A 25,635-nucleotide genomic window follows, 5' to 3' on the forward strand; every position below is an offset into this window, starting at 1 on the left:
CATACAGCATTTAAGGTGGGCTCCCTCCCTGCATACAGCATTTAAGGTGGGCTCCCTCCCTACATACAGCATTTAAGGTGGGCTCCCTCCCTTCATACAGCATTTAAGGTGGACTCCCTCCCTACACACAGCATTTAAGGTGGGCTCTATCCCTACATACAGCATTGAACTGTTGTAGTCCAGGACTAGCCGGATCTTTGCCTCTCACGAACTCCTCCCCAGGCTTTCCTGCGAGGGAGAGCTAGTGGAGCACGCACTCGGGACTTGCCCCCGCATGTGGCCCTTCTTGCCCCAGTCATCAGAGAAGGCTGAGACTCCATAGTCAGGGCCTGACAGCAGTGTGTGCGTGCTTACGGTCAGACTGTGCGTGCAGAACTCAACTCCATTTTCAAGCGAATACACACGCTCTCGGAGCTCACCTCGGAACATCTCACGTTCTGCGCTCCCCACTCACCTGCTGACGTTCCTCTCCTCCGATGCAGTCGATCGTCCTTCAGACCGTCAGAGTCCTCGGAGACAGAGGTGTGCTCAGTGCACTGACATCTTGTACGTACCGAGTACTCGCTGTGCACGCCGTCTCCCCTGAGGGGTTCTCACGGAGGGAGGCGGATGTAAATGTATCTCTCGCACCCAGGGCTGTTAGCACGGAGCAGACCCACACTCACACCGCGCATGCTGTGCGGTCCTGTCTGCTGGGTTGAGGCGTTCAGTCGTTTTCCACATTACCCTGTCTCAGCCAGTATGCTCCATGCTTCAAAGAGAGATCTAGGGACCAGCAGTTAGCATAATGGCTATGTCACTGGATTCCCATGTAGTCGACCGTGGTTCGCGTCCCAGACCTGGTGGCTTAAATCTCACGCCAGGCGCGTGTGCGTGCGTGCCCAAGATCCCGAGAGGAGAATGGAGGAGAAGGGATTGCGGCGTGGCCATCCCCCCTGGGGGGTGATTTCTCGCTTTCTGTCTCTATGTCTCTCTTTGTCTGTCTGGCGAGCGCATGCGCCCTATAGCAAAAAACCTCTCCAAAAAAAAAAAAAAAGAGAGAGAGATCTACAAGTGGTCCTTGAACTGAGGCACTTCCACAGCTTGAAGACGTAGAGTGAGCTGCTGGCGAGAGGGAGGAGAACAAGGAAGAGACGTGGAGCGGGTAGGGGATGTGCCCGTGCAGTCGCACAGCCCCATGGAACCCTCCTGATGCTGGAAGTGATGCCGAGGGGGAAGGGAAGACTCAGTGACAAGTTGCTGGAGAGGTCCTTGTTTCTAAAACACTGCTCTGCCCGCTCCGCCACCCAAAATGCCTAAGAGAAATACAAAGACAGAGACGACCCATTAGCTACGACCAGGGCTCCAGTTTTCTCTCACCTCCGCTTGTCACTCTCCTCCTGCTCCTTGCAGGTAAGATTATTCCTGGAACAGCCTCAGGTCTGTCCCTTAGCAACTCTATTACGAATATTCTGATCATTTCAAAAATAAATCCGTTTGGATGTGGCCCAGCCCCTCTTTCCGACCTTCTCCTAAGCTTTGCGCAGCCCCCGGCAGCATTGCTGTGAGAGACGATTTGCCCCTCTGCCCTGTGGGCGCCGTCACATGAGCTCACATCCTTCCAGTAACGCACTGGCCCTGCCCGGTGAGACATGGTTCTGGCAGCTCCATTTCCATGGTTCAGGGCCTCTTACGTTCTTTTATTTATTTTAAGAATTATTTAATTGTTTTTTTTTTTTTTTTTTTTTTTTTAGTTTGAGGGAGAGAAAGCAAGCTTCCAGGTCTGGGTCTCAAACCATAGTCGGCCATGTGGGAATCCAATACCTTAACCACTGCTTATGCTTTTTTTTTTTTTTTTTAACAAAACTACTGACAACCTCCCTGTCCCAGTTTCCTGAGAATTAATCACGTCTCTGATACATCTGCTCGGTCTCACAGAGGTGCGGGTGTAGTCACTGACCCCAACTCCAGCCCTCTCTGTTGAACTCTTGGAATAAATGCCGGTTGCATCATGGCACTGGGGAAGGCCACGCCGCCGTGCACATGCTCCCGTAGCCGATGTGCATTCTCTGTGAGCTGTTCCCCAGCAGCCATCTCTCATGTTTGTCCGGGAGGTGCCAGCCGGTGAGCCACCCCCTGTGTTCTGAGCCGGGCCCAGAGCCCGCTTACTCGGGCACTGATTAATGGCACGCAGGGAGTGAGCCATTTGCAGGGCCACCTTAGAAACCCTGTTAGTCCAAGACAGAGAGCCAAGGGTTGGCTGATGAGAGGGAACGAGGGAGGTGGGCTCTTGAGAAAGGACACACCAGTGCTACTTCTAGGTGTCCTAACTGGGGGGACACGCCGTCCTGTGGTGGGCGACGCTCTCAGGGCTGGCTCCTGGCAGGCACGCCGTGACCATGGATGGAGTCACGCGACAGCACCATGTCTGTGCTCTGGGGCTCGCCGTCGCCCGCCTTGCAGGTGGAACCTGCCTACTTCCCAGTCAGTCCTTTGAGACAGGACAGGCCTGTATCAGCAAGACATGTGGGGATTTTCCTTTGCAAACTCATGGCAGAGGGGTAAACCTTACTTTCTTTATCAAGGAGACTTCATGCTGAGAAGACTTTTTGTTACTTTTTGAAATTTACTTCTTCAAAGAGAAAGAAGCATCCCAGTGGGGTCTTCATGCCACAACCCACCCCCGGCTCAGCCCGCCGGGGTCGCAGGTACACGCACGTGCCCACCACGCACAGGGAGTTCCCAGGGAGCAAACCGGGGGGCTTTCTCGTGTGGGTCCAGCGTTGCAGAGTGCCGTGTTCCCACCGGGCGCTGCCGGCCCTGGGAGACGTCTTATGCGGTAGCCGGCCACGTTCACTCTGCCTTTGGCGTCTCCTCTCCTCCTTTCTCACTCTGCACCCTCGTACCGTGTCGGTCCGGCATTCATTTCTCTACTCCAGTTTACCTTTGGTGCCTGTCCCTGTTCTTCGGGTGAGGCGATGGGAAGGCACACTGATCTTGAGGTTGCAGAGAAGATGTCTCCATCCATCGGGGAGCCAGCTGCCCTGTTAGGACCACGCTGGAACTATGCACAGAGCGTGTTCCGACGTCTTCTCTCCCTTACCACTGGCAACTCCTGGCCAGAAATTTTAGGAACATCCATTTCTCAAAGATGCATAATCCTCTGTTTATAGGACATTTTCACAAGTTTCTCTGAACTACTCACGTCACAAATTGCAGGACTCCCAGCCCCATTTTGGGAGGGGAAATACAGTTGAGAGATGTACCAGAAGTCAGGCCGGAGAAGAGAGATATAACCTCGATTGGCTGCAGGTACCCTGGCCGAGCTGTTGATGTTTAGCTTCACTTCATTTCTCTGCTTGAAGATCTTGCATTTTCGGGCCCAACCTGTGACCTGCTGACTAAGGCAGCTGGATGCTACATGGTCAACATGCAGTTCGAGTCTCAGACCCAGTGGCTTGAAAGACACACCAGACACATGTACATGTGTGCCCAAAACCCTAGTGGGAGGGAAAAAGGGGAGAAAGGAATGACCGTGACCATGTTGGGGGGAGGGGGACTTTCTCTCTCTTTGTGCCTCTGTCTCTTTCTCGTGAGAGCATGCACCACTTGGCAAATTAAAAAAAAAAAAAATAGAAAAGATCTTGCATTTTCACCACATCTTACAAGGAGCAATTCGAACCTTCTCCATGAGTTAAGGACACCCCCATAGTTTGATCTTAATCTGTCTTCCACCTCTTCCCTTCTCCTCTTTTCCCTAAACAAATAATGACAAACAACATACACCAGTTAAATCTGGTCCAGTCAGAGCTCATTGACAAAAAAAAAAAAAAAAAGCATTTGTTCTTTAATCCTCACCCCACTGCAAGGTCTAAGGTCTGTCTTCTCTCTCCAGTTTGTTGAGACCAGGAGGCTCGGAGATGCTCGGATGCTTCAAGACATCTTCAGGATGCCTAACCTGCACTCTTAGACGATGTTATTCATTTAGATTAATACCTTGGGGAATAATGCCTTTTCTTGCTTATTTTGTTTTTAAATGCAGAGTTCAGGAAAAGTCACTTGCACAAGGTACAGGGTGGCAGTACTGAGGGAGGGAGCCAGAACCAGCCCAGTTCTACCTGACGTCGGTGCTCGCTGAGTCCTGCTTTGCTCTGAAGCTAAATTGCCGTTGAGCGGTTGCCCGTCCATGGACCAGGGAGGTCCTAACTGCCTCTCTCCCCTCTCAGATCTAATCACAGTCATCCTGCAGGACCACCTGGAGCCTGCTGTGTTCATCCACTTTCCCTAACCACAAGTGGAAGTCATCCTCCTTCCATTGACCCACATAGCACTTAGGAGCATTTGATACCAGAGCCTGCAGGGCATACAGCAGGGAGCAGGGAGAAGTCCCAGAGCTGTAAGTTCAGACCCCTATTCTGCCACTATTGAACATATAATTCTGAGTAAATCACTTAATTCTGTCTTGGCATATGCTAGAACCTGACTCCCAAGTTCTGGCCAGCCCAAAATTCTAGAATTCCAAGGATATTATAATATGCAAGCATTGTTGTTTAGCGACAAGGGTACGTTCTCAGAACTGTGTTGTGAATTAGGCAATTTATCATTGTGTGAACATCACAGAGTATACAAAATAGCTAGGTGTATGGGTGGCCTATTGTGACCCTACAGGTCCACCTGTGGACGTGTGGCCCACGGTTAACTGAAGCATGGTTGCATGGGTGTGACTGCCTCTCAGTCCCTTTTAGGAGGAGCTGAGTCTTGCACCGACTCGGGCCCAGCTCAACCCCACCCCCGCTGCCTGGCAGCGGCTGATGCAGAAGAGGGGTTAATCAAGTGTTGTTGAGAGGGGTGTTTGCTCTTCGGTTCTATCTTGCTTCTGTTTACTTGCTTGTGCATCCATTTAGTCATTGATTGATTTGATTGATTGATTGCTGGCATTGAGTTTTACTCCTACTTCCCAAGGTGCTTCCTAGGACTTTCTGGATGACTTACCTGCATGTTTGGCTTGTATGGTCTTTGGTTTGGATAAAGACCTAGAGGATAAGGACTTTTCTTTTTTTGTTTGTTTGCATGTTTGTTTTAATTTTTTTTCCTAGAGGGTTCATATGCTCGCTGAGAGAGACGGAGAGAGAGGGAAAGTGGGAAGGCACCCCTACAGGGACGATCAGGTCAAAACCCATTCTCCCCCATTTCTTCTGTCAGGGTTTTGGGCACACATGCCCCCACATGTTTCTCAAACCTCTGCATCTGGGACTCACACCATGCCTCTGGCCATGTGCGATCCACTTGCCTTCACCACCACGCCACTGGCTGGCCCTCTTTTTATAAAAAATTAGTCACAGTAGAAAAATCCATTTACATGTGAGTTCTCAGAAAAATATTCCTGGACAAATACCAATAAGCACTTCGCACCTCGTCATGTTTCCAGACCACATTTTGCCAGTATTTCATCCATCCCTGTGTGCATGCAGCCCCGTGATCTGCACCATCCTCAGTGCCACCTGTCTCCTTTCACTCCTGACATCGTTGCTCCCCTTTCGCTCCTGCAGGTCCTCGGGCACTCACTTTAGGAGAAGGCGGCTGTGCGTTCCCACATATCTGTTTACAAAGTAGAAATCCTCTTTCGCCCCCTGCCCTCCAGCAGATTTCTCAGATCCCAGGTTTCACTTGTCAGGTATTTATGGTAATTCCCAGGCTCTTTTATTTCCATAATAGTGAAAGTAAAATCCTCACAGCCCATGGTGATGGTTTCTTTCGATAATGAACCTTCGTCTTATCTGCTTACTACGGGAGTGTTACTGCTTACCAGGAGTCATGCTACAAATCGCAACCTAGTGTGGTCGCATTCCTCAACTGCAGGTTCAAGTACAAAACGTTCTTTTTTTTTTTTTTTTGAGAGGTTTTTGCTATAGGGTGCATGCGCTCACCAGAGGGACAGAGAGATAGAAAGCAAGAAATCACCACCCAGGGGGATGGCCATGCCACAATCCCTTCACCTCCATTCTCCTCTTGGGATCTTGGGCATGCACATGTGCCCGACATGAGTTTAAGCCACCGGGTCCAAGACTCTAACCACGGTCGACTACATGGGAGTCCAACGACCTAGCCATTACGCTAACCGCTGGTCCCAAGTGCAAGACGTTCTTCCAGTGTGGCGATTGCAGCATGTGCCGGCAGTCTTAACTGCTCAGAGGCAGGAGGGTGGTGAGCTTCTGGCCAGCCTGGGCAGCACAGCGAGACAGTCCTGGAAAGAGCCAGGGGCCAGATGGGTGGTGTAGGAATAATAAACTGTTCATGCAATGCTGGATCCATAAGAAGGATTAAGGGTTCAGGTTCAGTGCACCAATTATCCCTCTATACCTGGCTCACCAGGGCTCAGTCCCCCGTCACTCCTCTATACCTGGTGCACAGGGCTCAGTCCCCCGTTACCCTCTATACCTGGTGCACAGGGCTAAGTCCCCCATCACCCTCTATACCTGGTGCACCAGGGTTCAGTCCCCCGTCACCCTCTATAACTGGTGCACAGGGCTAAGTCCCCCGTCACCCCTCTACCGTCCCCCCTCTCCACCTGGCGCACCAGGGCGCAGTCCCCCATCACCCTCTACACCTGACTCACCAGGGCTCAGTCCCCCATCACTCCTCTATACCTGGTGCACAGGGCTCAGTCCCCCCTCACCCCTCTATACCTGGTGCGCAGGGCTCAGTCCCCCCTCACCCCTCTATACCTGGTGCGCAGGGCTCAGTCCCCCCTCACCCCTCTATACCTGGTGCGCAGGGCTCAGTCCCCCCTCACCCCTCTATACCTGGTGCGCAGGGCTCAGTCCCCCCTCACCCCTCTATACCTGGTGCGCAGGGCTCAGTCCCCCCTCACCCCTCTATACCTGGTGCGCAGGGCTCAGTCCCCCCTCACCCCTCTATACCTGGTGCGCAGGGCTCAGTCCCCCCTCACCCCTCTATACCTGGTGCGCAGGGCTCAGTCCCCCCTCACCCCTCTATACCTGGTGCGCAGGGCTCAGTCCCCCCTCACCCCTCTATACCTGGTGCGCAGGGCTCAGTCCCCCCTCACCCCTCTATACCTGGTGCGCAGGGCTCAGTCCCCCCTCACCCCTCTATACCTGGTGCGCAGGGCTCAGTCCCCCCTCACCCCTCTATACCTGGTGCGCAGGGCTCAGTCCCCCCTCACCCCTCTATACCTGGTGCGCAGGGCTCAGTCCCCCCTCACCCCTCTATACCTGGTGCGCAGGGCTCAGTCCCCCCTCACCCCTCTATACCTGGTGCGCAGGGCTCAGTCCCCCCTCACCCCTCTATACCTGGTGCGCAGGGCTCAGTCCCCCCTCACCCCTCTATACCTGGTGCGCAGGGCTCAGTCCCCCCTCACCCCTCTATACCTGGTGCGCAGGGCTCAGTCCCCCCTCACCCCTCTATACCTGGTGCGCAGGGCTCAGTCCCCCCTCACCCCTCTATACCTGGTGCGCAGGGCTCAGTCCCCCCTCACCCCTCTATACCTGGTGCACCAGGGCTCAGCCCCCCGTCACCCTCTATACCTGGTGCACAGGGCTTAGTCCCTCACCCCTCTATACCTGGTGCACAGGGCTCAGTCCCCCGTCACCCTCTATACCTGGTGCACGGGGCTCAGTCCCTCACCCCTCTACACCTGGTGGACAAGAGTTCACTACCCAGTCATCACTATACACCGGTGCACAAGCCCATGATCCTGGCTGGCTGGGGATGGTGGGAAGGTCACGGGGTGAGGCTCAGTTTGGGGCACTTATTTCTCACTCTCACTCTATCATGAAATAAATAAACTTTCCAACAAAAATAAAGAACTAGGCAAGGTGGCTGAGGCAGGAGGATCATGACACAGCAAGGCCCCTGCCTAAAACATGCACATGCACACACATGCACATGCACACACACCATAAAAAGTTTTTTTTTTCATTCAGCTCTCTTTCAGAAATCAACTGCAGCTCAATATTTCTATTGTAGTTTAAAGCACAGGCTTCCTAATTATAGAACTTGGATTCAAGTCTGTCCCCTGTTTACAAATACACACCCCTGCACCTGCTTTCTGGAAGCGGGTGAAATGGTTTGCTCCTCTTTGGTAGGATAGCCGTGTGGCTGTTCCGAATGTGTAGGCAACAGCTCAGAGCTCTGCGCCCACACTGGGTCGCACCAGTACACCTGCGGCCCTCATGCCGCCTGCCCCAATGGAGAGGTCGAGCTTTCTATACAGCTGTCTCATGGAACCCGTGCGACCATTCCTGGCTGGGTGAGAGAGAGGGGAGTTTTGAATTTCTTTTCAGTTTAAAAATATATTTTCTAACTCAAGAACGAACAACATGGCAAGGTCTGGGATAGCACGTGTTCTTTTCTGAAGTAAGAAGTTGAGAACCGCTGTGGTGTGCTTGAACATTTGCTTCATTTTGAAACTTGCTCTGGTTGTCACTTTGTGCGGTGTTCACCTTTCCCCTTTCTTCTTTTACATCCTGCCTTGGAAAAAGAAAAAAAGAGAAAAACCAAACAGGACATTGACTCTCCTACACATCTGAACTCAGTATGAATTACATCCCTTTGGAAACCACTTCATTTATTTTTAATAAGCAAATAGCAAGTGCATTTTATTGTACAGATAAGCATTACTTCTAAAAAAATTCCCAGTTAATGTCATCTCAATTTAATTCTAAGGAAGTTTCTTAGACATCGATTATAGTCAGAAGTGTTTTCTAGAGTCACAAAATGACTGAAATTTGAAAAGAAGGATCAAGGGTAGTTGTGCTCAATCTCAGGAAGTCTGGGGCTTGACTGCACCTGCCTGTCATCTCACCTACTGGGCAGTGCATGGCAGGGCCGCGAGGGCTTGCACTGTCGGAGGGCCCACAGTGTCTGTCCACAAACACTACGCCGTTTCCAGAGAGTTTCATGTGGCCACGATGGAGCATAACGTGGCAGCTGGGGTGCTCTTTTCCTCCGCAGCTGGTTTGCTCTTGCCCTCCCCAATTAGAAATAATATACCATTCCTAACAATACTCACTCGGAGGACTGCTTTTCACAAAGACAGGAAACGGAAGTGAGTTCAGACCTTTAAAATGCTTGGGTTAATCCTGGAGGAAAATTGGTTAGTGGGTACTGGGGATGTGAATAAAGAGCGTATCCAAAGTTGTTGCCTGTCCTGTGTGTTCGGTGAGATTACCTAGTGCTCACCTGCACGCGTGGGGAGGAAGCGGGCTGGACTTGATTGTTGGCAGTGGCCACTTGCAGAGGGTCCTGGCTCAGCAGGTAGCAATGCACCATGATGGACAGGTGATGTCTGCCCCGGGGGTGAGAGAGAGGCAGTGACGTATGCCACCCAAGTGCCGTCTGCCATTTCCCTCAAGGGAAGCATTAGAAAAGAAAGGGCCAACATCCCGAAAGAGCCCGGCAGACCCCGTGGGTTTCTGAAGCTCCAGGAACACCTGGCTTCCCAGCTGTGGGAGGCGGAGCTCGTGGACAGAAAGAGGAACCGAGCAGGGAAACCCAAGAACCCTTCAGACCTCCCTTGGGCGCACTGGCTGCACAGGACTGGGGATGTCCAGGTTCTGCAGTCTGTTTTCATTGAGCTGTGAGTCTACGCTGCGCCTCGTTCTCTTAAAGATAACAAAGGGCTCACCAGGACGTCACTTGGGAAAGCTCTCCTCTGCCCTGGGACATCGTGGTAACAGGCCATGGAAGAGAAGGGCTGGGGATGCATGAGGTGCTCCGCAGCCACCTGGGAGAAGTGCAGCAGGACGTCGTGGCACGTGCTGCTCCCCACTGTCTTGGCCCTCTGCTTCAAACTAGCTCAGAGACTGTCTCCCGCCTTCCTGAAGACTGGCCAGAACTCATTTTTTAAGCATGTAACTCTACAAACACAATCTAGTTGACCTTCGGTTTACTGGTCTGAAGGGGACTCGTTCCAGGCATGAGGGCTGCTTACGTCCCCCCCGGGATAAAAAGACAACTGCAGCCTAGTCTCTTCCTTTGCAGGACTCAAGGTCCTACTGGGGAGGCGAGCACTGAATGAATCATTTCAACACGCTCGAGAAGTGTGACTGTTCAAGCAATGATGTGAGAGTAGGGATATATTTGTATTGATGTGAGCAAAAACCAGTTTGTGCTTCAGAAATACCATCCCCCTCTCCCCCAGATGCCCCACTAACTCACACCATGGCAGCGCTGGCTGACCCCACTGCGGCTCTCTGCTGGCACACTCACTTTCCTCTCAGTGCCTTCAGTCTCTCGTGTGGCCAGCACCCCTCCCTCCAGGGTTAGGGCACATGGGTGCTTAAAAACACTGGGTGAGTCAATACAGAGTGAATATACTTTGACCGCTTCTAACACAATACCAGGAATCAACAACTTATTAAGTGAACATTTAAAACTCAGGGCATACTCGTTTTCAGGATGTCTATGGATAAGTCAACCGAATTTATGTGGAGGTTAAAATGGAGGGACCAGCAGTTGGCGTAATGGCTATGTCATTGGAGTCTCATGTGGTTGCCCGCCGTTCAAGTCCCCGACCCAGTGGCTTAAACTCACGCTGGGCATGTGTGCGTGCGTGCCCAAGATGCCGAAAGGAGAATGGAGAAAGGATGCGGCGTGGCCATTCCCCCGGCGGGTGATGTCTCGCTTTCTGTGTCTCTGTCTCTCTCTCTCTGTCTGTCTGAGTGCACACACCCTATAGCAAAAACCTCTCCAAAATAACAAAGAACACAAACGGGTATCAGGATGTTCCGATTTCTCAGCAGAGTGTGGAACTTGAAATATGCTGTTAGTCCACTGTGTCTGAAAAGGGTGCCCACATTTGGAGAAGGCTGGCAGTAATTGTCTCTTCTTGTGTGTATCACAGAGTTCCGGCCACTGGGCTCTGAGGCCCGATGAGGTGGCCACCTCCATGCCCAGCTGCTGTCGACTGGCCCCCGTCCGCGCTTGGGTCTGGGTTGCCCTCCTTCCTCCCAGGGCAATGCACTCAGCTTTCCCGAGCTCGGCAGGCTTTCCGCATGGCAGAGCTGCTTTTGGGCAGCCAGACCTTCCCTTTCCCACCCCATTTCCCCCACGGTCTCGCATGAGCAGTCAGCCTGAGAAGAGTTTATTAAAGCTCTCTTCCAGAGGGGCCACTTGTCCCATTTCGTCTGTCACTATTTAAGGGCTTATGCAAACGTACTAGGAGATCTACAGTGCAGGCCTCGGGTTCGGCCTTGACACGAGATGACAGACGTTTCATTTCTTCCCAGTAGTGCCTCACCTTAGCTCAGGTGGGAGCAGGTTCACCCACACCCACTGCACGCCTCTGCCCCAGCTCCCTGTCCGCGGATTCACTCACCTCCCAGGCATCCATGAAACGGGTAGTAGATGCGTGAAACGGAGCGATGAGCCGGTTAGAGACCCGTGTTCACAGAGGCAGAGACTTTCCGGGAGAGATGGCCGTTTGCTCCTTTCTCAGGTCTTACCAGTGGATCGAGTGAAGAAGGGGAAGCGACTAGCTCTCAGGTTTCCTGGCAAGCAGGCCTAATGTTTAAAGGGGTGTCTGGGATACTGTCTGTTCATTAACAAAGACAGCGAGGGGGGTTCATCATTTTTAGCACCTCATCTTGTGACACCTAATCGTGTCACTTCAAAAACAGTAACTGTTTCAAGTGAGTTCTTCGATGAAATTCCTCCCCTGATTTGGGACCACCCCCAGTAAAGTTTCACTGATCCGGGTCCCCTGCCCTAAGGTCAGGGACCAGATTAGCTTCTTCAGTGCAGGGGGCTTTCTGGTTAGGACAGTCAGCTTTTGTAACTTCAGAAAAATTCAACCAAGATAGCACACACAGGACGCTGCTGCTTGGTGGGCTGAAACCACACGGGAGGCCCTGGGTTCCGTTCCCAGCCCACCCTAAAGAGCCTGGCACAGTGGCTCACGCCTGTAGTCCTCGGTACTCAGGAGGCTAGGGCAAGACTGCAACAGAGCAAGACTGTGTCAGAGAGAGAGAGAGAATAAAGAGATTCACCCAAGACTTCACTTTCAGGACCAGCAGATGGTGTAATTGTTACATTGCTGAACTCCCACATAGTCGACTGTGGTTCGAGTTCCAGACCTAGCGGCTTAAAACTCAGGCCAGGCATGCGTGCGTGCGTGCCCAAAATCCTGAGAGGAGAATGGAGGAGAAGGGACTGTGGTGTGGCCATCCCCTAGGGGGGATGAATCGTTTTCTGTCCCTCTGTCTTTCGCTGTCTCTTTGGCGAGTGCACACGTCCTATAACAAAAATCTCTCCTTAAAAAGAAGAAAAGATTAAAAAAAAAAAAAAAGGACTTCACTTTTTTTTTAAGGTTTATTTTTACTTTGTCCAAAGCCAATGGTTATCTTTTGCTGCACCTTTGAAACATCACTTACGGGCCTTAGCAATCACCTGGAATTTTGCTTCTGTAGCTGGAAAACTCAGATCTTATTCATAAGCCCGCTGAAATGTTCCCTTCCCAGAGACATAGATACCACTTCAAGCAGACTTCACTTTCAGTCCCCATGCTTGGCAAGGTATGGGTCAATTTGGTGAACAGACATTAGGAAGGCAACAGTAGCGTGGCTATTAAAAATGTATAACCGCTTCCCCCAGTCTGGGTGGAAAATGTATAACCGCTTCCCCCAGTCTAGGTGAAAAATGTATAACCGCTCCCCCCAGTCTGGGTGGACAACTGGTTGTTCTTCTTTCTTTGCAGGAAAACTCGTCCTGACTGTTTCTGTCCCCCTCTCTCTGTCCCCCCAAACCCTCTTTCACCACGTGGCTGTCAGTTGACCGCCTTGCCTGACATGCTGTTTATTTAAAGCCGTAGATTAAATGCCACTCGCTAATGAGATCTGCTCGGGCTTCACTTGCCTGAGGCGGGCTCGGTCAGACACTGGTGAAATCGCTTCTTGCCGCTGAAGCAGGGCCTTCAATTAGCCGACCGTCACATTTAGCCTGATTGCTGTATTAATTTGGCTCCCTGCTCCAGCGGGAAGGGCAGCTTTGTCACACAGCTGTTTGCCTCTTGATCTCTCGTGTCAAGGGCAGGCTGCAGAGAGAAAGCCGTGATCTTCAGCCATGCCTTCCCTGACCCCTCTCACACTGGCCTCCTGTAGACACCCAAGTGTGAGGACATTGCTCTTCCACAAACCCAGCACTAACTGATTTGCAGATGAATGCTGGTCGAAAGGCTTACTTATTTACTTTCACAGGCTGTTGGGATGCCCTGAGCCTTAAATTAACGTGCTTTCTCCGTAGGAGCAGGGCAGGATTAGAACCCTGTGTCTTTGTCTTTGAAGGGGCACTCACCCTGTGAGCACTGCCCTGAGCTGCAGGGCCAGGCACTGTGTCAGGAGGCAGCTGGGGGCTCACATCAGGGACCCAGAGCGCGCGATTTGGAGTGCAGTCCAGTCCTCTGGATGGCTGAAGCTGCCATCAGGCCCCCTGCCATCCCACCGTTTCATTAGAAGCCAAAGCCAGGCAAGGCTGTGGCAGTGCCAGGCAGCAACTGCCTTTGCAGCTGCTTCGGTGCCATCTGCCTCGCTCTCGGGTACACTTGAGAAGTCACCTTCTCTTGCTCATAATGGCCCTCTCCTGGGGTGCCCAGCCCTAGCCAGACGCTGGCAGCCACCAGCTCGCCCGCTCAGGGCTGGCATGCAGGCTACTGCCCTGCTCTGACTGCGCGTTGGGGGATGCTGGCTGGCCCGAGGGCCGCCTTAGGAATCGTGGCTAATCCCGAAGTCATCAGCCATTCTTGCTGCTGCCGTTCCTAAGTAGGGCCTGACCCAGGTAGGCAGATGGCTTCAGCATGGGGGCAGTGGCCTCCACAGGAGGCAGCCCAGGGAAAGGTGTGGCCTGAGGGGGAGGTGGCAGCTGAGAGGCCTGCCCGAGCAGACAGAACAGCCCAGTCCCCTGTTCCCCTGTCTGTCCCTGGGGGTGTGCTGATCTCACCCACGTGGGGGCTGGACCTGGAGACCAGGCCAGGAGAGCCACAGGCCACCACGGGCTGAGGACACAGCCTCGGTGGTGGCTAGAAATCGCCCTGCGGGCCAGCAGGTGGCGTGGTGGTTACGTGCCAGGTCCTACATGGCTGACTCCATAGTCACGTCCCAGACACGGCTGCTTGAAAAACACGCTGGGCATGTGTGTATTCACGCCCGTAATCCCAAGAGGAGGATGGAGAAGAAGGAATGGTGGCATGGCCATCCCCCGGGGGGCAATTTCTCACTTCCCTCCCTCTCCTCTCTCTCCTTCTGGCGAGCCACACGTGCCCTGCAGCAAACCAGAGGGAGGAGGAGGAGGTACCTGCGCAGTGCCGAGGGAAGGGTGTGGCCCTCTTCCTGCCCCTGTGTCTCCTCACCTAGACGGGGCTCCTCAGCTGCAGGCTGGCATCCCCTGGGGAGCTTCCTGAGACAGCAGCATCCGGGACCCACTTCACAATCCGAATCTCGAGGAGTGAGGCCAGGCGGAGTATGCTGTGAGCCTCGTTCTGAAGCCAGGGTCGAGGACCGCTGATTTTAGAGGCTGCTTTTTCTTTCGTTTGATGAGCCCTCCAGTCATAAATTAAACAGATGGTTTTCCAATAACTACCATGATTGGACCACGCAGGCACTGGCAATACAACAGCAATCGAAGCGGGCCCAGCTGCACGTGGTGGTGCGGTTGGTGTGGAGAGGGGAGATCGCAGGTCCCGACCCTCCTGCAGCAGCAAAGGCAGCTGGTCGGGCGGAATTATCACGGGTAGTAACAGCGACGACTAGACCGGGTGAGTGTAGTCACAGGCGGGAGGAACAGCAGGAACAAAGGCGCTCAGAGGATCCCAGGATGGCGGGTCACAGGGCACGAGGGCCAGGCCTGGTGAGGGAGCAAAGGTGGGTGACACTCTGGGGTCTGGTGTTCAGCCTCAGGGTAACAGCGAGCAGCTGGAGGTCTGAGGAAGAGGATGACCTGAGCAGCTTTGGGTTTGGGATGTACGTCGTGCTGCAAGGACAGCTGTTGGGTGAGCCAGGAAAGGCAACGGGCCGAGAGGACGACATCAGGTAGACGGAAAGAACACAGGCCAACACCGTGCCGCTCCTGAAGACGGAGCCCTGCGACAGAGTTCCCAGCCTTCATCAACACTCGGGTTCCAGGCCCACGTGGTCCCAGCGCTTCGGCCCCTGCCATGTAGCTGGCCCTCGCTCATCAAGGCCGCGAGTTGCGGGAAGGTGGCGTGGGAGGGTGTGTGGCACCCGGGGAGCAGGGCCTGGTGGTCAGCAGTGGCATTCCAGAGCTGTAACTCCAGGAAGTAAAACCAATGGCAAGTTCTAGTCCGCAGCGAACCGTTCTGTTTTGTCCTTGGCGCTTTCCTCAGCTTTTGATGGGACACACCGCAAGTCCAGTGTTCGCTGGATCATGAAATGCCATCTTCCAGAAGAGTTCCAGGCACCTCCCTGCTCACATCCAGGTCAAGCACAGCCCCAGTCCCGGTGTCTGGACTGGGCCTCCCGCCCCTTCAGACTTGCCCGCCAGCACTTAGAGCTCAGAGGGCCCCTAGGGAGCCACGGGGGATAGAGGCAGAGAGGAGTGAAAAGACTTGCCCAGTCTTTTTATTTGGAGATGCCAAGATTAAAGCACAACTTTGTGAGATGCAGAGGAGCTCTTTTGCATTCATTAATGAACGAGTGCTTCAAATTCATCTGATTGCAATTAGCGCCTGATGGAGTGGAGAGGGCCCGGAGGTTGCCCTCCAGCTAAGCTGGCTCTCTGACTTCGCTGGAGTGGCTCTTCACTTCAGTCTTCCCCCAGAGGACCGTGAGCGAGCTGGGTCCTTCCCCAGCAGCCCACCGTGGTCAGGCCGTGGCAGGAGGTGTGGCCGAGGGAAGCAAGGATGGGCCGCCATACCTCCCAAGGCCCTGAAACCATGCGGGGTAGGAGTTGAGGATACTGTTAAAGAGGGTCTGTGATCTGCTGGTCTCTGAAAGCGGTGTTTACGGTGTTTTCTCAGAAGGAGCAGGGCGGCAGGACTGTCCTGTGTGACGATCTTCGGAGGGGCACTCACCCTGTGAGCCCTCGCTCTGTCTAGTGCCACCTGAATAAAGTCTTGAAGTGTCATGCACATGCTGTAGACATGTTAAAACATGAATCATCACGTGAGCTATGTAAGTTGTTTGGGAGCTGCGAGGAAGATGATTTTTGGATGAGAAGCCTGTGGCTGATTCAGAAGAACCCTCCTAACGTATTAGACTCAACACTCGGCATCCCCTAGTCCTGACGAATGTTATCACCTCTGCTTTGTTTTTTTAATTAAAAATACTAAAATTTTAAATGCCAGAGGATGCATCTGTTCGCCAGGGAGAGAGAAGAAAGCCCTGCATGTGGCATGGCCACGCTGCCGTCCATTCTCCACATGACTTCATGGAGTCGGGGTCCTGAGCATTTACGTACACGTGCCTGGCATGTTTTCAAGCCTCTGCGGCTGAGATTCGAATCACGGTCAGTCGTGTGGCTCCCAGCTTCCTTGACCACGAGGCTGCAGGGTCGGGACATCCCTTCCACTTCGTATATCAGGAAACTGAGTTCCCAAGAAGCTGACTGGTTTCCCTAGCTGGCGAGTGGCCTGAGTTTTGGAGAAGCTGAGTGATTTCCCTCGCTGGCGAGTGGCAGAGACTTTGAAATGAGTTTTGCCAACTCTAAAACCTGGCATTTCCCTCTATCCCAGATTCTGGCCAGCTACTGCTGCAAACCCAGCCCGCCTGATTTTTGCAGATAAAGTGAATTGGAACAGCCCCAGCCGCCCTTGTGTGCTCTGTCTGTGGCTACGTGCATGTTGCAGGGGCGTTCTTTTTTTTGGGGGGAGAGGGATTTGCTACAGGGCGCATGCACTCACCAGACAGAGAGAGACAGAGAGATAGAAAGCGAGAAATCACCCTCCCAGGGGGATGGCCATGCTGCAATCCCTTCTCCTCCTTTCTCCTCTCAGGATCTTGGGCACTCACGTACACACACCAGGCATGAGTTTAAGCCACCAGGTCCAGGACTCAAACCAGGGTCAGCTACATGAGAGTCCAGCAACATAGCCTTAAACCAACGGCTGGTCCCTGCAGAGGCAAAGTTAAGTAGTTGCAACAGACGCTGCATGGCCTAGAAAGACTAGATATTTAATTCCCTCTTACCAGAAGTTTGCCAGCCTCTATTCTATATTCTACTGCCCCCCAAAACCAGAAAACGCTATTCCTCGGGCCCAGAGAGCCCTTTTACTTGTTCTGTCCTTTGAGAACACTTCATGCCACTCAGGAAAACGTCCCTTATGCATGACTTGAGCTCGGTGGCCCACTCCCTGACTCTGGCAAACAACAAAATAAAATGACTTCACATCTCAGATTTCCAGAAGCTGTCCTAATTTTAAAGACCTTTGTGGGGGGAGAGTGGGGAACAGGGAGGAACCAACGGCCTACACTCAGTCACTAATTGTCCTTGCACGATCATCCCCGGTTGTTGCCCTCCCTTTCCCCAGGCAAGGCCGTTTCTCCCTGTATGAACCCCGAAGTGGTCTGCCCTCTGGGAACTATCTTTCCACCCGCGCTCTCAGCCCCCTCCACCCAGGCCTCTCTGAGCAGAATCTCTCCAGTCTTTTGGCTATTTGAGCCTTCGGTCATTGTGGGTTTTGCAAGAAATATTTCCTGGGAAGAAAAACAGTCATTGCTAATGAAAACTCTCCCACACGAGCTATTTTAAAGCTGGACTGTGTTGGCATCTGTCTCCCCCAAGACAGCCTTTTCTCTTCGTTAGGAGGATAAATCAGTTTAGCAGGCACTGCTGGTCGGGGGTAAATTGTAGTCCATCTGCATGGACCTCCGTAAGTGGCTGCGCCCATAGCAGACACCACGGTGGCTTCTCTGGAGACCTTCGTCTTGGCTGAAGATTGGCCATGTCCAGCTCAGCCCTGGAAGGAAGCCAGAATGACTTCTGGAACCTGGAGACACCATCCTAAAGCAATAGACTTTCTTCTTCAGGCTTCATAGAAGGGAGCTTTTTATTTTTCTTTCAGTTAATATATTTATATATTTACTTACTAATGTATTTATTTTTGAGATTTTTGCTATAGGGTATGTGTGCTTGCCAGAGACAGAAAGTGAGAAATCACTCCCAGGGGATGGCCATGCTGCAATCCCTTCTCCATTCTTCTCTCAGGATCTTGGGCATGCACGCACATGCACATACAGGCGTCCGGTGTGAGTTTCAAGCCCCCAGGTCTGGGCCTCAAACTGCAGTCAACCACATGTGACTCCAGTTCCTTAACCACTTTGCCACCTGCTGGCCCCAGAAGTGAACTTTTCAAATCTTGCCAATGGTCTTAAAATTTTGTGGATTCTTTATTTGTTGTTGAAATCCTCAGATCAAAGGTAGGAAGCAAGAGCCTTTGCCATTGAACACACTAATCATCATTACGGTCTAGCACAGACTGTGTTAAGTTCTATGGGCCACAGCACAAGTGAGAAGCAGTTTCTAATCTCCAGAGACAGGTGAAGGTAGACCAGAAACTCGCTGAACCACGTCCGTGGTTGCCAAGGGATGTCGGTGTATATGCAGGAGCTCCCAGGGCCGCTGGGTGTCCGCCAGCTCACAGTTCTCATGAGCAGGTGCCAGAAACACCTGTGGCTCTAGCATATGGACTGCTGGACAGGGCTTTAGGGCTTCTGATTCGGCGAGTCTGGGATGGGCCCCAGAAGTTACATTTCTAGCAAGTTCCCAGGTGGTACATGTGTCTAGAAATAGCCTGTCAAAGGTGTTTTTAGAAGAGAAATTTCCGACCTAACTAATTTCCTTCAGGGAGGAAAAAGGGCTGATGTGTCCCGGTCAGCATGTCGGGTCCTCGTGTACATCATGCACATCTGTCTTAGATTTCCTGAACCACCTGAGGTCTGTGTTATTACTGCCACTTTAGAGTGGGTGAAGAAGGCCGAGGAGGGAGAACTCGTGTTTGCTAGCTATCCCAGCGGACCGTGAAAGGAGTCAGGTAGTAGGTGGTTCGCAACTCCATGGATCCTGAATTATAAGGACCCCATTCACAGAGGGTCGCAGTGAGGCAGGGAACTGACGATCCGCAGTCCAGGAAGCACACAGCCTGGATTCAGAATCACAGGTGTGAGACTCTAAAGGCAGGAAGACCTGTCCGCTTGCTGAACGCTGCCAACGTAGCTCCGAGCACCTATGCTCCCAGTGCCCGCCGCATGCCCTCCCTCGCTCCCTGCCTTCTCTCCTGCTCTTCCTCAGCCTAGAATCCCCTTCCCCTCTTCACCGAGAAGGTGCCATTCACACTCTAGTCACAGGTCAGACATTGTCTGGGTCTTGCTTCTGATCCCAGTTGGAGGAGACGCGGGATGATGACTGCACTGTGTAGGACCCAGCGGACTTCCCCTGCAGACCCACCACACTCACATCCCCTGGTGACTCATCAGTTACAGAGAACAAATCCAAACGCTTTATTTTAGCCATCTGGCTGGCCCAGCCACCTTTCCCTCACCATGCAGTGCCCCGTGGTCCTCCCACTACGGCACAGCCACCCGCAGCCCCCCAGTAAGTCCTGTGCTGTGTCTCAACCTGCCAGCCCTTGATGGGGCCTTGCGGGTATTTGTGCAGTGAACACCTGGCCCCTGCTGCGCTGTGACATCCTTCCTCCCTGGGGTGAGGCAAATATGTCTGGTCTCCGCTTTCCCAGGGTGCACGCTCGCTCAGCACCCAGCCTCCGGTTTCACGGGCCCTGCCCAGAGTAGGCCGCTACCCCGAGGCAGAGAGAGTGGGTGGGTGATGCCGGGTAAAGGTTGGGGTCTAACGGCAGCAGCAGAGGGCAGCTGGACTAGGAACATGCGAGGTCCAGCGGGTCTTGGAATAAAACGCAGAAGCACATTTACACGGGCACGGAGGGACTGCTTTGCCAGCATTTAGGACTCCCCAGACCTCGTCCTCCAAGGTGCCACTGTTTTTCTCCATTAGAAGTACAGGAGGTGCTCGTGACGGGGACCACTCTGAGCACTGCGTTGTCAGGCCATTTCCTCGTGTGTGGACATCATGACCTAGCTGTCGTGCCCCTGCGCACCGAGGCAGCATGGCTACGGGCTGTAACCGCCGGGTGTGTGTGGGTGTGTGTGTAAGTGTATATGTCTGAGTGTGAGTGTATGTGTGTGGGGTGTGTGTGAGTATATGTATGTGTGTGCATGTGTGTGTAAGTGTATGTGTGTGAGCGTATGTATGTGTGTGCATATGTGTGTAACTTTATACATGTGAGTGTGTGAGTGTTTGTGAGTATATGTGTGTGAGTGTATGTGTGTGAGTGTGTGTGTATGTGTGAGCATGTGAGTGGGGGTGTATGTATGGGTATATATGTGTGTGAGTGTGTATATATGTGTATGTGTGAGTGGGAGGTGTATGTGTGTGAGTGTGTGTATATGTGTGAGTGTGTGTGTGTGTGTGTGTGTGTGTGTGGGCGCGTATGTATGTGTGTGCATATGTGTGTAACTTTATACATGTGAGTGTGTGAGTGTTTGTGAGTATATGTGTGTGAGTGTATGTGTGTGAGTGTGTGTGTATGTGTGAGCATGTGAGTGGGGGTGTATGTATGGGTATATATGTGTGTGAGTGTGTATATATGTGTATGTGTGAGTGGGAGGTGTATGTGTGTGAGTGTGTGTATATGTGTGAGTGTGTGTGTGTGTGTGTGTGTGTGTGTGGGCGCGTATGTATGTGTGTGCATATGTGTGTAACTTTATACATGTGAGTGTGTGAGTGTTTGTGAGTATATGTGTGTGAGTGTATGTGTGTGAGTGTGTGTGTATGTGTGAGCATGTGAGTGGGGGTGTATGTATGGGTATATATGTGTGTGAGTGTGTATATATGTGTATGTGTGAGTGGGAGGTGTATGTGTGTGAGTGTGTGTATATGTGTGAGTGTGTGTGTGTGTGTGTGTGTGTGTGTGGGCGCGTATGTATGTGTGTGCATATGTGTGTAACTTTATACATGTGAGTGTGTGAGTGTTTGTGAGTATATGTGTGTGAGTGTATGTGTGTGAGTGTGTGTGTATGTGTGAGCATGTGAGTGGGGGTGTATGTATGGGTATATATGTGTGTGAGTGTGTATATATGTGTATGTGTGAGTGGGAGGTGTATGTGTGTGTGTGTATGTGTGTGAGTGTGTATATGCATGAGTGTGTGTGAGTGGGGGTGTACGCGTGTGTGAGTGTGTATATGTGTGAGTGTGTGTGTGTGTGTATGTGTGTGAGTGTGTATATGCATGAGTGTGTGTGAGTGGGGGTGTACGCGTGTGTGAGTGTGTATGGCCTAATGCTGACCGTAAGGAACGTCACAGCACACAACTGTATGAACGTCCCATGGCTCTCCACTTCGCTTGAGCGTGTGACCTCACTCGGGAACACACGCTAGGAAGGCCCGGGAGCACCGCGCCGTAGTGGACCCACGGCCGCAGGCACGCAGATTCCGCGGTGTCTCTGTCGGTACCCGTGCGGAGCGTGCCGTAACTGAAAGTCTGGCTCTGTCGACTTGTGGTGCCTGTGTGTCTTTTTCAAACACGTGGTGAAAGGCCCGATATTTTCCAAAGTGAACCACGTTAAAGACGGTAGTTGTGAACTTCCTGATTTAAATCGCACACGTGAACCATCACTGTAAGCCCCGTCGAAGCTATTAGGCACGGAAGAGTACTTGACTGACTTCCCTGTTTGTTTTCTTAAAAAAAAAAAAAAAAGGCGATGACAGCTTTCATCTTGGTGCTTTCCTGGGCCTGCAGAGTGACCACAGAACTTCTAAGGCCGGTGTCTGACAGATCTGGGAGGTGAGGGAGCTGCCAGCCTCTGCTTAATGCTTGGTACTCGTTCCTGAACCCTTCCCCCGGGGCCAGGAGCCTTCGTGGCCTCATCTCCATTTTACCTATAATTTAAAAAGATTCTGACTTGGAGTCATTTGGAGAATTGTTCTACTCATGTGTTCTTGCATCTGGCAGAGATCAAAGTCTTAAGCTAGAAGAGTGATGCTCTAAGAGCAGACTTTAAGCATCAGAGGCAAATAGGCAGTGAAGCGCCCCCCACCATCCATAGAGGCCGTCACCACTTCCATGCAAATGCACGGCCAGGAGCAGAAAATTCATTTCTTACTGGAGTAGCTTTGTGCTTTCTGTCTGTCTGCTCTGTCCGGCTTGTCCCCTTCCTGGGCGACTTCAGCCCACAGGCTGGTGCATTTGTTGGGATTCTTTGGCAGCGTGTGCCAAGAATTCACTCATGCCGTATTAAGGGGGAGACAGGTACGTGCATGTGGACCGTCAGATGCAAGGGTTGAGCTGACCTTGTGGTTGAACAAGGCTTTACCGTTACTAACTCTCGCCACACTCACTTCCTCCTCCTGTCTTGTTCTGTGGGCCTTGGTCTTACTGTGGTCCATTCTCTATGTTAGGGATATACTCTTACCTTTTTCAGCTGGGGGCTTATTTACACTGCACCTCATGCCAAGCCAGAGAAGTCTGGGCAGGCTGCTGGTTGCTGAACGCTCTTGTCACGCCATTCACTGTGTGTGGTCAGAAATGGTATGAAATGCGTTGTCTCAGTGACAGTTCCTTAAGAAACACACGACATGAGGGAATGCCATTGCCCACTGAGATTCCTTCTTCACCTCTGGGATGATGGGAGTGGAGCTGGCTCTGAAACCCTCTCCGCGTTAACCTACTCTGTTTAAAGTTAGCTGCTCCATCTGTGGTATTCTACTCACTGTGCTGCTGTCTCATCCGTGTCCTGTCTCCCCTCAGGTCGGACAGCACTGGGGGACAGTGACGAGCTCCTGGCTGCAGCTCCGAGGCAGTCTCCACAGAGCAGGGCAGCCCACAGTGTCCTTCCCATGGGACAGCCAAGTGTTACCGTCCAGCCTGCATCAAATTTAATCGCCGTCCGCGCCACGCGTGATAGGAGATGGCCGCAATTCCAAATTTTGTCAAGCATCGCAAATTCAGCATTTTGCCTGAGTGAAAAAAGCAGCAGATCTAGTGGGAGGTCAGCTGGAAATTCCCTTACGGCATTACGCTTAGGGCATTGAATAGTGCTTACAGAATTGGTTTCGATTCGGATGTAGCCCAGGCCAACGTGGCTAATATGTGCCGGAGTTCCGGGTTATTCTTCTATTTCCACACCATTGAAGACCGATTTTTCCTTCAAAGCTAAATGAGACATCTGAATGAAACGCTCGTCCACCTGGTCATCAAGCCCGTTGGTCCGTCTCCTCTGTCATTTCCACGTTTCCACGGTGGCGGCCTTTGGCCGAGTCTGCGTCTCCGTTAGACCCTTAGCTCACAGACCAGACTCATTTCTGTGTGTTCAACATCAAGTCTGTGCTGTAGTTACCATTATTGGGCTGCTTGCTGCCTTAGGGCTAATCATGGTACTGTGGTCTCGGGCGAGTCGTCGAACTTTCTCAACCTCAGGTTCTTTTCTTAAGGTAGGAGTAGTCACCCTTCTCTGGGGCATGCAGGGAGCAGTGGACGAGGCAAGGGCCCGCACACTGCCTGGCCCGACTTGAGCAGGCAGCAGAGGTGTGTGTGCAGTTTCGATATATTTTAACTTCCTGCATGACACCAAGAAAGGTGGCAGTACAGCGCTTATAACCCTGGGTCAAACCCAGCTCCGCCACATCGCAACCAACGGTGTGATTTTAGAGTAGTTTCTTCGTATTTCAAATCCTTAGTCCTTCATATGTAAAGTAGAGATGATGAAAATCTCTACCTCTCAGATCTGAGTGGATGGAGAGAGAGGATCCATATATAAAGCAACTATCTGCACCTGGCACATAGTAGGTACCTTATAGATGGCTCACTCTTGTTCTTTTTTTTTGGAGAGGTTTTTGCTATGGGACACGTGTGCTTGCCAGAAAGAGACAGAAAGCAAGAAATCACCACCCAGGGGGGATGGCCACACTGCAATCCCTTCTCCTCCAGTCTCCTCTCAGGGTCTTGGGCACACACGCACACACGCCTGGCGTGAGTTTAAGCCACCAGGTCTGGGACTTGAACTGCGGTCTACTGCGTGGGAGTCCAGCCACATAGCCATTACGCCAACTTCTGCTCCCACTCTTGTTCTCATCAGTGATGGAGGTTGAGAAGAGAAGTGGCGGAATTGCCATGGCTGCTTGAGTGTCTCTGGGTCCCCTGCGGTCTCTTCTGGCTTTGTGTGTTCACATGAAGACGGATCCACATTAATTGCCCATGGTTAATTGCTTCCTTGTGAGCTAGACCTGCCCTGAGGCAGCGAATTTTCTTATTCTTTTTATTGAGGCATCCAGTGGCCTACATCTTTTCTAATTTGATAAGCTCTGTTTTTTTAGTACCTAGCACAAAGAGGCAATACCACACGCGCATTTCCAAATATATCATTTGTATGCGCACTCGGCCCCAGCGCATGGGGAGAGTATTCTGAGGGGCAGGGTGGGCATCTGCGCTCTCACTGGAACTGGTGCCAGCCACTTGTCCACAGTTAATTGTGCCTCAGTAATGTTCTCCTGGGAAAATTGATACGCGGGCTTCCAGCTGTTTCTTGGCCTTCATTTGTTCCTGACTCTTTTTTTTTTTTTTTGAGAGGTTTTCACTATAGGGCGCGCGCTCGCCAGACAGACAGAGAGAGACATAGAGACAGAAAGCGAGAAATCACCCCCCAGGGGGGTGGGTCACGCCGCAATCCCTGCCCCTCCATTCTCCTCTCGGGATCCTGGGCACGCACGCACACGTGCCCGGCGTGAGTTTTAAGCCACTGGGTCCAGGACGAGAACCACGGTTGATTCTGTGGGAGTCCAGTGACATAGCCATTACGCTAACTGCTGGTTCCCTCGTTCCTGACTCTTGAGTTTACATTGCTTACGGGGCTGTTTCTGCAGAGGTCACAGAATCTATTGACAAATGGGGCATTCCTCCCACTCAGAACTCTCTGCCCCCCAGTTCCAAGCCAGTCAGTTTCCTTATTTCTTCCTGGAAATACAGGAGACAGGGAAGATGCCCACTGTCGAAGCTGGCCCTCTGGGAAAGCGTGTGCATGGTGCAGGCAGAGCCACGCAGAGGGCGGCAGGAGGCAGGGAGCTGTCCTCTTGGTGGGGAGGTCCGCCCTGGGAGTGACGGCCCTCCTTCTCTGTCCAGGTAATGCAGGTGGTGAAGGAGCAGGTTATGAGAGCGCTGACGACCAAGCCTAGCTCCCTGGACCAGTTCAAGAGCAAACTGCAGAACCTGAGCTACGCCGAGATCCTGAGAATCCGCCAGTCCGAGAGGATGAACCAGGAAGACTTCCAGTCTCGCCCGATCTTGTAAGTCCCCCAGTTCCGACCTCTGCCCCCAGAGGCTCTGCCTGCCTTCCCTGGAGTGACTGCCTGGCACACAGTCACACAGCTGGGCTGCACTGTCGGCCCCTGCTGAAGGCTCACCTAAGGCTTCCCAGAAGTTCTCAGTTCAGTTGTGGAGGTGGGGGTCTCCATTGCTCCTGGAGGAAGGCGTGGGCAGGGCGGCCGAGTGGGAGGCAGGGCCAGCTCGAGCACGTAGATCTAAACCAGGAACTGGCCCAATTAGAGAAGTGTCCTCTGGGATCTTGTAACCAAAAGTTCTGCACTTTTTCCAACATGTAGAAATTCCTTTGCCCCTGAACTG

The 25,635-nt window shown here is 52.4% G+C and overlaps 1 protein-coding gene across 4 annotated transcripts in view; it reads left to right on the top strand.

The window, feature by feature from the left end:
• The window catches only part of ELMO1 (engulfment and cell motility 1), a 514,794-nt gene that overhangs the window by 440,482 nt on the left and 48,677 nt on the right, over positions 1–25,635 (top strand). For all 4 annotated transcript variants that reach the window (XM_006143011.3, XM_027769765.1, XM_027769766.1 and 1 more), the window contains one exon: positions 25,135–25,298. In XM_006143011.3, coding sequence (XP_006143073.1) covers positions 25,135–25,298 — 164 coding nt within the window. The remainder of the gene's footprint in view (positions 1–25,134; positions 25,299–25,635) is intronic.

Source organism: Tupaia chinensis, unplaced genomic scaffold (genome assembly GCF_000334495.1).
Source record: "Tupaia chinensis unplaced genomic scaffold, TupChi_1.0 Scaffold000088_1, whole genome shotgun sequence".
NCBI classification, from domain to species: domain Eukaryota; kingdom Metazoa; phylum Chordata; class Mammalia; order Scandentia; family Tupaiidae; genus Tupaia; species Tupaia belangeri.